The 12,870-nt window shown below is 38.3% G+C and overlaps 1 protein-coding gene across 1 annotated transcript in view; it reads right to left on the bottom strand.

Annotated features, from left to right (window-relative positions):
• The window catches only part of ChT (choline transporter), a 73,821-nt gene extending 68,468 nt beyond the window's left edge, over positions 1 to 5,353 (bottom strand). The window contains exon 1 of the mRNA XM_090377472.1: positions 5,165 to 5,353. Coding sequence (XP_090233598.1) covers positions 5,165 to 5,339 — 175 coding nt within the window. The 5' untranslated portion in view covers positions 5,340 to 5,353. The remainder of the gene's footprint in view (positions 1 to 5,164) is intronic.
• Between the last annotated feature and the right edge of the window lie 7,517 nt (positions 5,354 to 12,870).

The raw sequence follows: 12,870 nt of genomic DNA, 5'->3' as shown, positions 1-12,870 counted from the left end.
CTATACGATTTTTTTTTTGTGCGAGTAGGGTAGGTGAGGCAGTTCCGTTATTGCGAAACTAAGGTTTGTGCCCTCACATGAATCTTTTACCTGGAAAGAAAAATTTGTTTGACCACTAGCTGATCGAACAAACAAATTTTCTACCGTTTTACATTAAAATTAGATCTAATAAAGAATTTTAAATATTTAAAACTTATAAAGTTGCTACTCTGAGGCGCCTTGCTGAGCTCTGTGGACTACATATCTGAAGTCTCTCCTCATACGGGTGCCCTTTCAAGAAGCTCTATCTTTTTTAGGTGTGGCCTGCATACTTGAATACAGTATTCCAAATGCAGTCTTACAGTTGTTTTATATAATGAGATTGACCTCCCTGTCTCTATAAGCAAATGTTCGATAAATCATCAGTAGAACATGATGGGCCGTCCTTGCCACCAGTCTGCACTGCACGTGGTATTTCATGTCTGATCGCGTTGTAACTCTCAAATCTCTTTCTTCTTCTTCTGCTGTTTTTAATTCAGTCCTACCAAATGAATAACGTATTTTGGGGTTTCTATTCCTGAAGTAAGATCTTGAATTTTATACCTTAAAACATAGCTGCCAGTTATCTGACCATCTTTGAAGCCTGTCCAGTTCATTCAAGTTCACATGATCTTCGTAGTAGTAGTAGTAGTAGTGGCACATGATGCAAGAAAGCAAGTGTAGGAGCTTATGCAGCATCAGCCAAAAAAAAAAAAAAAAAAAAAAAAAAATCATCACACCATTCCCTCCAAATGCCTGTCCAGTTCCTCCTTAAATTTATTTAACCTATCAACTTCCACAACGACAGATGGAAGTTTGTTCCAGCAATTAACCACCCGCTGGCTAAAGGCAAATTTCCGCACATCTATTCTACATCTGTCCTTTCTTAATTTGAACTTATGTCCCCGTAGGTTCGTAATCTGAACAAGTGGAAGGATCCCATCAGAATTCAGCGTGCTCAACCCATTCAAGGCCTTATAGACCTCAGTCAGATCACCGCGCAGGTGCCTAGTCTCCAGCCACTGCAATTTGCAGAACTTAAGCCTCTCTTGGTAAGAGAATCCCTTCATTCCCCTCACCAATCGTGTTGCTCTTCTCTGTACACGCTCAAGCAAATCTACATCCTTCCTAAAATGAGGCCTCCAGACTTGTACGCAATACTCAAGGCGTGGCCTGACCATTGCCTTATACAGAGGGACAATCACCTCCTTTTCCCTGCTAGCAAAATTCCTATATATCATTGACAAAACCCCATGACCTGCCCTAGCAGCCTGTCTGCATTGCTCAGAAAACTTCATATCTGACTGCACAATTACTCCCAGGTCTTTTTCATTTTCTACCACCTTAAGTGTAGTACCACACAGTTGGTACGTTTCTCTGGGGTTACTTCTACCCATATGCAGTACTTTGCATTTGTCAAGGTTGAACTTCAGTTGCCACTTCTTAGCCCATCTGCCCAAATTATCTAGATCCTGTTGCAGTAGCACACTGCCATTACTGTCATTAACAACCCTGCCAACCTTTGTGTCATCTGCAAACTTCGACATTAAGCCTGATATACCTTCATCAATATCATTGATAAATACACAAAACAACAGTGGACCCAACACCGAACCCTGTGGGACTCCACTAATAACATTAGTCCACGAAGAGCAGCACCCATTGATTACCACCCTCTGTCTTCTCCCACTTAACCATCCTTTTATCCATTGTAGCAACTTACCCTTAATACCATTCTGCTCCAATTTGTACAGTAGTCTTCCATGCGCAACAGTGTCAAAAGCTTTCCTGAAATCCAAGTATATGATATCAAAATTATTTTTCGCATCCAGTTCCTTTGTGACCACATCATAATAACCAATCAAATTTGTCAGACAAGACTTTCCCTTAACAAACCCATGCTGTGTTTGAATTATTGCTGCAGTCTTGTCTAGATGATCCTGCAATGCATCTTTAACCAGTGACTCCATTATTTTACCCGGAACAGAAGTTAAACTAACTGGTCTGTAATTACTCGTGTCACCCTTCGATCCACCTTTGTGAATTGGGGACACATTTGCACATCTCCAGTCCGTGGGAACCTCCCCTGAGTCCAAGGATGCTCTCATAATTATGGCTAAGGGTTTGCTTAGTTGCTTTGCCGCCTCCTTTAAAATAACTGGATAGATCCCATCCACCCCAGGTGCCTTTCTTATGTTTAACTTCAACAATTTCTCCTCCACTTTGCTCTCAGTTATTACAAAATCATTAAGCACACTGCTACAATTTGATAACCTTCTTCCATTTTCAAACTGTAATAATTCCTCACGTGTGAATGTAGATGCAAAATACTCATTCAGTTTGTTTGCTATCTGAGCAGGATCATCAACAGTCGAACCATCGATGTCAAGTGGACCAATCATATTCAACCCCTTCCTTTTAGAGTTTATATAAGTAAAGAAATCCTTGCTGTTTTTCTTAGCATCCTTTGCCAAAGATTTCTCGTAATCCGCCTTCGCCTGCCGAACCTCCTTTGTGACCTGATTACAGACTAGCTTATATCTGCCACAGGCTTCTGCGTCACCTGATAATTTATATGCATCCCATGCATTTTTCTTCTCTGTCACGAGTCTCATTAGTTCATTTGATAACCATTTAGGCCTAAACCTTGAACGATATTTCTTAATCGGTATATAAAGTCTAGTAGCTTCCACGATTAATTCCTTGAATGCTTCCCACTTAGAATTTACTGTTGGTAACATCGTCAGTTGATCCCACTGTACAGAATTTAAAAACTGTCTGAGACCACTGTACTCCCCTTTACGGAAGCAAAAACCCTTTCCTTTACCCCTGACGGTAGTTACCTCTTTGAGTAAATCCCACTTCAGCACACTGTGATCACTGCCACCTAGTGGTTCCTTTATCTGCAAATTCTTAATACACGAATGATCACTGCTGATAACCAGATCAAGAGTGTTACTTTCTCTGGTTGCCTCTCGAACATGCTGCTGCAGAAAACAATCATCCAATAAATCCACAAAAGTCTGACTGGTGTGTGAGTGACCAACCCACAAGTTCCAGTCAATATCTGGGAAGTTAAAATCCCCCATTATAAGACATTCAGATTTACTGGCCCACTATTTCTCTGTACAATTGTTCATTGTACTCATTCAAGTCATTAGGCCTATAACACACTCCTACCCTTATTTTTCCTTTCGCAGTGCTTATCTCGCACCAAACTGACTCAACAGAGCACTGTTCATCTATATTAACTGGGTGCACTTCCTTTGATTTTACGTTTTTCTTAATTAACAGCATAACACCCCCTCCCTTTCTGTCCTGTCTATCCTTTCTGTACACATTGTACTCTCCAAATTCTAGTTCTGCATTCCTTATATCTTTGTGACACCACGTCTCTGCTATCCCAACAATATCCGTCTTTGATGTCTTGACCAACACTTCAAATTCATCAAATTTATTTACTATACTTCTAGCATTGGTATACATGCAAGCATACATGCTCCTATGCCTATTCCTTGTTACCCTAACACATCCCATATACCCAACTATTCCATGATGACTGCCATCCGTCCCTGAAACCCCCAACACCCCTCGCTCCAGGTCGCTTCTTATTCTAATAGAAGTTGTGCAAGAATCACCTTCACCTCTGCCTGCGGTTACTGTTAAACTATTAGTCTTTGTATCCCCCAAACTAGCAGTTTTCCGACCATTTGCGTTCTCTCGTGCATCAGTTGAATAGTGGTAAGAATGAGTTTTAAAGGAAGGACGTTACTTTATATTTTCTTGGATTTCTCTGCAGGCCGAAGTGTGAAAGGTTATAATACTGGTTATTCTTTATTGATTTTGTAAAGTTGAACAGTTGACCTAATCTTCGTTAAGAATTTGAGGTAGCCAGCGTATTTTGTAGTGCAGTGAATGTCAAAATAATTCAGATTGTTCATCATCCCCACCATGAAGCATATGGATAACCTCTCCGACAAGTGTAGTACTGCATTTCCAGCACATCACAGACTGTAGCGGATTTCTTTCCTCACCATTTTTGCAGTGCAGGTCATTTTGTTCTCCTCGATGATTAGCGCCAGTCGTATTGGACCAAGTCGCAACTATGGCAGTTGCAATATTCAAAACTTTGCTGAAAAGAATGGTTTTAGTATGGTGAGTGTTGTAAGTTTTTTTTCCAGCGTAATGTCAGTGTAGAACATGGTTGGTATATACTTCCTTGCTGTTGTGGGGTTCTTTGTATAGAGAAATTTCTGTTTTTTGAGTCATCTCTTCCTGGTCATTCTCATTTGTTGATTCTCGAGATGGTGATGAACGTAACTTGGCATCAAACGCCACTCCAGGGCAGTTTGTTTGTCAGCAGTGAGGATTTGCGTTCTCTCGTGCATCAGTTGAATAGTGGTAAGAATGAGTTTTAAAGGAAGGACGTTACTTTATATTTTCTTGGATTTCTCTGCAGGCCGAAGTGTGAAAGGTTATAATACTGGTTATTCTTTATTGATTTTGTAAAGTTGAACAGTTGACCTAATCTTCGTTAAGAATTTGAGGTAGCCAGCGTATTTTGTGATGTTTCCAAAATTATGAGGGGAGTAATAATGGGGGTAAATAGAACACTGACAGAACAGCACATGTGTTGATAAATCTGGTGCGAGCAACAAAATCATAAAATTACAATGGAGTTAAATCTGTTAAATGCCTAACTCTTAAATTTAAATGAAAAAGATACAATGTTGGTTACGTTTATAATAATCAAAATTAAACAATGATCGATCAAAATGTGATTGGATATTTAAAATTTCCAACACCAGGTGACAGCATCTGTGTTTCCACATAAAACATAAGTGATTAAAGGCTTTTTGGCGCATGGGCTACCAGGGCCAAAATATGCAATAAAGAAGACTGAGGTGTCGCTCCCATACAGCCAGTGTTATGAAACCAAAGTGAATAGCATTCTAAATTTTTGTCCAAATGTCATATTATAATGACGAATCATTATTTGCCGTCTTTTCGAATTCAAAATTTTAATAAGCTTTGCATTTTAGTGAATGTTTCTGAAACAGTTCAAAAATCTTTTATTTGAATGTTTGCCATGTTTAATATTTAGCATATATTAACATTTCATATTTAAACGAAAGCTTTAGCTTACCTGTCATCGTAAATATCCCAACAAACATTCCAATATTCCTGCCCGCTAACATCACCTCTTCGCTTTCTAAATCGTCTGCACCAGATTTCTTCTTTCGTCCTGCCCATATTCCAACCAGGAGGATCAAAACATAAAAAATAATAACAGACACTATTCCTGGGACGTTGACCGTCATCTTGTTGTGAAAGACTTAAGTTGATATCCTGTAAAAAAGTGCAAATTAACGTAAAGCTTTGAAGGAGAATTTATAAAGAAAAAACATAATTAAACATTAAAAATATATTAGAAAGAATTAGATGTTTAATTTAAATTTTAGTTTCCCATCTCCACAGGCCTAGTTTAGCAATGAGACTTTATTTATGTGATAAAGTCGTGCCCCGTGGGATGCTATAGGGCAAGCCTTTGCTTGGTAATGTTCCGAAGGTTACGGTATCGAACATTGTATGCAAGTGAAAAGCTGTTGGCCGTGTCAAAGTTGAACATCGACTAAAGGAACAATACGCTTTGATAATGAAAGTTCTTCAAACAGATGTCGCCGGAAAACCCATGCTGAAGCTTGCCAAAGGCTCATCCAAGAAAGTCTGAAACGTCTAGAACAGTTGTCAATGTGCATATTGTACCCACACCATTACATCAATGGAGGTTCCACGAGACGAGTTCTCCGCTCCCAAAACCTTCAATCGCTAAATTTACTGCGCAGATACTGATGCAGGGGTGTTATGCTAGCTGGAACTAGCCTCTGAATGGGTGGACAATTCTTTGTAATTACGATTCCTACTGTTTTCAATAAATGGAAGAATTTAGGTATGGTGCTAACTTGGAGAACATTTTCCCTTCAGTAGTACCATCTAAGAAAATCTAAGGTGGTGCTGTTGAAGGGAAGGCTTAGTGAAGGAATACATCCCCACCATTAGGATTTTTCATAATCCATTTCATATGTTCCATTGGTCATGTACCGAGGCGTACTTGGTGGATGAAACTATCATTCTTGTCCCATGTGGGACCGTTAGAGAACGAGTATGGCTGGTATACTTTCAAATAAAAATAATGGTGTGACTTGAGTGTGGAATAAAGGAAAAGTTTCTAAATCTCCTATATAAATGTGTCTATGGTAGGGTATGCATGTGGCTGAAAGACAAAAGTGTAGTCATAAGAAGATGCCTGATTTCGCACAGAAGTTTTCTCCTCTTGGGGTGACCTCATCTGCCAAATCGTCTAAAATGATGCCTTTCAGGTCATTAGTGTTCATCAGAACATTGCAGGTCAATATTAAAATTATAGATAAATAATCGGGCAATAGCAAATTTTATCCTCCACTAGAAAATTTCCAGTTTGAAAGAGTATATCTTTCTTAAAGGGGAAATAGTGGAAATAATTTCCATAATTTCTTCTGATTTTCTCTGTAATTTATAGTAACTCATTATATAATTTATGATTTGTTCTTCTCTAATTGAATAGCCATTTTATTTTTTTATTTGGTTTAATGGCCTGTTATTAGTTAAGTCCCCGGAATCCATTTAATTTACGCTGATTTCTGCTTTCGTTTGAAGATTATTAATACATTTCTTAGTTGAGCAGAGTTAAATAATGATTCTGTATTTTCAATTTTTAAGGTCAGAGTAGTGAAAATGATATTAAGAAAGTGTTGCCTTGTCGCAAAAGTAACATCGCTGTTTCAGATCATGTCCTGTGTAACAATGGAATTTAATAATCTTTATGTTGTCAGACATACCAGCCTACATCTGGGCTGGTATGTCTGACAAATCAAAATCTTCAGCAAGTAGCAAGTTTGCATTAGGAAGTAGTTAATTGCAGAGTTTGGTATAAATGTTCCAATTCTGATTCGATTTTAAGGTTCCTTCTAGGTTTATCAAAATAAAAGCGATCGTTTGAATACTTGTTACCTTTCTTATCCCTACCACTGAAGAATTTATCTTGATTATTCACATTAACATCATTTCTCTTTTACTCCAATTGGATTCTCCTATTTTCTCTACCTTAAGATGCCTGTAGCTCAATAGACTACTTTTGGTTACCTTTTACTGATGCCAAAGTATTAGTATATGAACTATCAGTTATTTTAATTTCTTAATTACTAAGTAAATTAAACTGAAACATTAAAATGTTTCAACCAGATTATGTTGAAACATGTTTCTTAATGTTTATCCTTATGTTTGGTTATTTGATTCACAGAGAAGTTTCTTTACTTTCTCCGGTTTTCTGAAATCGAGAATTAGAATTAACACTTGAAGAGAGATTACTTGTTTGTGTTCTCAAGTTAATCATGTCATTTTTTAAAATATAGTATTTCTAATAGAATAATACCAATATGCGAATCTTTAAAAAGTTTCGTTTATTGTATAATTTCTTATCTTTAATAGCTACTGTTAATAGCTAATATAGTTGCTATTATTCGTTCGTCTTGCATTGTATTATCAGTTGTGAGAGACAGTAAAATATTTATTATTATTAATAGCAGTAGCATATGATGCAAGAAAGCAAACTTATAAAGCATTAGCCAAAAAAAAAAAAAAAAAAATGGTAGTAGAGATATAGTGGATATATCATCTTTAACAAGATCATTCATTTCCAACTCTGAAACGGTTCCTCACGTTCCAATTGACAAATAATATAATTTGAATCTGTTAGCTTAATTTTAATTACCTGATCAATTAAAAGTAACATAAGCTTAAACTTTTGTATTTCATTGTATCAAATTTATCATTCATTTTTGAAATTAATTGTATTATATATATTTGCGAGTTGTTAGCCACAAATAGACAATAATTCATTTCCTAGAACTATTCAGTTAAGTAGAGAGAGTTTGTTTTCTACTTAAGATTTGTCTCGTGTCGAGGCGATCTAAAGTCCTGTAATTCAAGTTGGGTTGTCGTAGGTAATGAGAAAAGTCTTGAATGGAGACCTATACCAGATGATTTATTAACAGCAATCAAAATTTGCCGTAATAGTTACGCTGAGGTTCCAATATCAATAAAGTTGGTAGTTTCTTAAAATATTCACCATGCGTGAAGTCCAGGCAGCGAATTAATCAAAGTTTCGTTTGTTCACAAAATCCTTTCCGCAGACTACATTTATAGAAGCACTGATGGCATAGGACATTTGCGGTAGAATCCAATGCCACTGAATTTAAGGCAAATTGATTGTTTAGAAATACTGTAGATCAAATAGTCGTTATTTTCCTTTATACTGTTTTTGCAAGGACAGCAAATGATTAATTTCTCCATCATGCAAACTGTACCTTAACTTTTTTTTGAACGTTAGAAAGTCAAAAGCTGAAGTCATGAAAGTGCAGTGAATTGTACAGCTTCAAGACGGTTAGAACGTTTATTAAATTAACATATTGGAGTTGATTTAAAACACAGCTTACCTGAGGCAAGTAGTCTAATCATACTAAATTAGGTTTCAGGTCAAGTAAAATCAACATGGCGATCTATAGTTACACCCTCCTTGCTTTGTGACTGAGGAATAAACAGGGAAGCAAGTTATAACAGCGCCACCTAAGGATAATTTTTTTAAAATGCATAGGAGCTTTTGGCTACTGTATGTAGCCTTTATCATAATTGCTGACTTCATAGCTTTAGTTTTCACAACATGGTGGAGTCAGTCGGTCTCAGGAGAGGGCTGCATGGTCCATTATTCTCCCAGCCGTTCCAGGTGCTCAATTGGATTGAGGTCAGGCGAATTTGGAGGCCATTCAAGATGGGTGATATGTTCACTGTGTTCCTCGAACCACTCGTGCACAGTGTGGGCCCAATGACACGGAGCATTATCTTGGAAGATCTTGTTTCTGTCCTGGAAAAAATGCAACATGGCGGGGAGCACATTGTCTCCTAACAGCTGCCAGTAGACCTCATCAGTGAAACGTTGGTCCATAAGCACCTGGGGTTCTAGTTCGTGCCAGTAAAACCAAATTAAGCAACAACCGGCATCTGCCTGGATAGTGGGGGCACCATGCACGATGGGTCAATAGACTCGTGTTGCTTTTGCCACGCACGAAGGCGTCCGTAGGTGTTGCACCAGGTATTTAGACTCATCCGACCAGCAAACTCGTTTCCAGTCCTCCAGTGTCCAACCAGCGTGTTGTTGACACCACAGAATTGGACGTCGACGATTAACAGCGGTGAGGAGAGGAGAGTATGTTTTGGGTCGCCTGCTGTGGACCCCCCCCCCCCCCATACGTCTGAGTGTGCCTCGCATCGTCATTTGGGGTATTCTTCCTGTATTCCTCATAATGTATTGCGATGTCAAGGTCGCACGGTGACCTGCCGTTGAGTCCGTATAACGCGCTGTACCCTTCGCTCACTACGAACATCCTCTTTAGTAATCCTTTACAGTTCTGTCGGAAGGAGGCAGTTTGATTCGTTCGCACCATTCGTTGTAAACCTTAACCACAGCGGGTCGGGAGCAACCGACAAGACGTGCCATTTCCGATATGGAAGACGCACGAGCTCCCACGATCATACCCTTTTGAAATTCCGTAATATCTTTGCTACATCCCATAACCGCTACTTTATCACTTTGGCTTGCTCGACCAGATGCAAATTACCACTGCTTAGCCTACGAAGCTGTTTCGGCGTTTTATACTGCGAGCTATGCAGCATAGTCCATTACGGACGCGGTGGTCATAATTCAGTGATGACCAAGTGTAATTACCGTCCTCCACACATTGGGTAAGGGAAATAGGTTCAAATCCCATCAGTTACGCGTAGAACATTTATAGACTTTTAACAATTTAGCTAAGTAATCGGCCTCAGACGAGGGTTGCATGGTTTTATCTCCACGAAGCTTGGATTTTTCGCCCAGCAAACAACAAATCTATCACAGAACGCGATTTACAGACAAAGTATACTAATGTCTCATAGCTTTAGTTGCTTTGCTTTGTCACTTAATACCTTTGAGTCAGCAACCATTGAGGTACTAACCTAAAATATTTAATTTAATACTCTTAATAGCACAGCAAATTTCGGCCTCAGGCAACGGTTTTATGATTTTTCCTCCTTTTGGAAACTCCCGTATACATGGAACAGAATACGCTCAATTACAGACGCACACTTCCGCCTTAAAAGTTTAGAATCATTTTTAATTTTTTTTTTTTTAATTTTCAAAGTTTTTATTGAAATAGGGCCAATTTTTCTTAAAATATTTTATGTTATGTATAAATATCAAAAAGTTATAATATTTAAGAAATATTTTTAAAAATTCTAGAATATTCGAGAATATCACATAAAGGTGCAGAAGACTCCTGAACGTTGCAGAACATTCTAGAAAGTGGGAATATTGTTTTAAATGTTATAGAAGATTGTAGTGATTCTAGTGATTCTAGTGTTTTGCAATAATAAAATTGAGGAGTAAGAGCTGTATTAATAAAATCGAACACCTCATTCAGTGTTCGGTGTAAGTTTTTATGTTTCGTTATAAACAGTGTAAGAAATAGGACTGAGTGTTGAAAAAAGAAGTGCATGATACCTATATATAAAGCAAGTTATTCCGTGAGAATATTGGCACAAAAGCTAGGTGTGTCATTTAAAGGAGTACAAACTACCATTCAATGATTCAAGGATACTGGCAATTTAAAGGACAGACGATAATTAAGATGACACTGTGCATAACGGAAGCACAAGATAAAACCATAACAAGCTGATTTCTAAATGCCATTGGCGACTTAATGCACCCGTAATCCTAGTTGAGTTCAATAGGAACAGGGAAACTCCCGTGCCTACATCCACTGTTAAAAACCGTTATTAAAGCCGGTAAACGGAAAGAAACGGTTGGCTTGGACTAAGCGTCATCAATATTGGACAATTGAAAGGTGGAAAAACGTACTATGGACGAATGAAACCAAATTTGAAATTTTGTGATCCAAGTGTAGAGTTTATGTGAGCTGAACGACTGAAGAAAAAAAGGTGCTACATTGTTTAGTGCATACAGTCAAGTTTAATGCTTGATTGTAGGCACTAATCCCACATCATTGTTTAGTGCTTGACTGTAGGCACTAAACAATGATCTGGGGTTGCTTCTGTTTTCTGGAGTGGGTGACATGACGTAAGAATTGAACAAATTCTAAGAAAAGAAGGCTATAAAAACATTCGTGAACATAAGCAATGTCCTGTGGGCATCGACTTTGTGGAAGAAATCTTGTATTACAACAAGACAATGACTCGAAGCACAATGCTAAGCTGTGCAGGGACTTTCTAGCAACTAAACAACGGGTGTGTGGGGGGGGGGGTTATTTCAAATTATGGTGTGGCCAGCCCACTTTAATCCAATAGAGCTCTTATGGGATCATATAGGCCTAATCTAACCTTTAAATGGGTTAAAGGTTAGATTAGTCCAGCCAGCTATTCTGAGGGCGAGGTACTTGGGTTCCCCTCGCATGTTATTCTGGATTTTTCAGCCTGCACATGCCAAACAGTCCGTGAGCATTCATTTGTATCAACATAGTACGTGATAAATCATATGAACTGGTCCACTATAACTAAAGTATCAATACACCAAAAATCTCCAAACAACTAACGAACTAATGATGTTGTCCACAGAGGACAACGTCACTTAAAAGCACAATTAAAAATCTATTCTTATGTGTTATCTGAAAATCATTAATGTAGGGAATAAACATCAATGATTAGGAAAGAATAAATTTACATCACTAAATTTAAGGAGCCTTACATATATTAAGGAGCTTTTTTTTCATAATTAAAAACTGTTTTGTTCTGCTACGGGAATGGAGTGGAAAAATCCATCACATGTCATGATTAGTGATAAACGTTCAACGAACACTACGTGCTGTATTACTGACGAAAGAAGGGTAGTTCGTGGTATCGAAATCGATATTTAACCTTTTTTTTATCTCTTGGTTGTAAACTGTATATATGCATGTCTGCGCGTGTAGCACAGTGGTATCGTCACCTTCTTCCCCACACCGGGTGGAAAAGGTTCGAATCCCGTCAATGACGCGAGGAACTTTAATGGGCTTTTTTTCACTCTGTAGCTGAGTTAGTCAGTCTGAAGCATAGATAGCAAGGTCTTCCCCCCCCCCAGCTAGTGGGTTTTTTTTAGTCCAGCAAAACAGGCAAATCGACCAGAGAACACTCGCAGTTTACAGACATATACATATCGGTATATACGAGATATAAGAAATTATGGGTGGGCCTAATATAATAGTTTGACTTTTTTTGTTTGTTTGTTTTGTATATATGTATGCATACAGTTGCTGATTGCTGCTGTTAGATTTCCTCCCGAAAGCTGATGCCCAAAATTTCGGATAAGAATCTTTACCATAAGTTCTACCTAATTTCAATCCTGTGTAGTTGCTGTGCAGTTTGTGTATGAATTCATCACAGTGAGTAGCAACGTCGGAGATTTGTTATTAGGAGGCAGAATGGTGGTACATGCCAGTTCGTGTTACTATTGTGTTAACGGGGAGCCCAATTGAAACAAATAATAGAATAAGAAATAACGGAGGTCATTACGAACAGCCCTTCGGTGGAAAAGGAAAGCGAAGTGTATTGTCGCAATGTGAGAGGGACTCATGTACGGTTTAAACAATTCTTAGCTCAGAAGACACGCGCGACAAACAGAGATGAGTCAGTGATGCGAATACTCACGTAATCACCTTTAACTTGTGGGGCAAATGGAGCGCTTAATTAGACTCTCCGTAGTCATGGATTTGCCTCGTGTATAACAAA

Source organism: Mastigoproctus giganteus, chromosome 7, assembly GCF_048544385.1.
Source record: "Mastigoproctus giganteus isolate SK-2022 chromosome 7, ASM4854438v1, whole genome shotgun sequence".
NCBI classification, from domain to species: Eukaryota; Metazoa; Arthropoda; class Arachnida; order Uropygi; family Thelyphonidae; genus Mastigoproctus; species Mastigoproctus giganteus.
The sequence above is the reverse complement of the archived record's forward strand: the minus strand, read 5'-3'. Positions and strand labels throughout refer to the sequence as shown.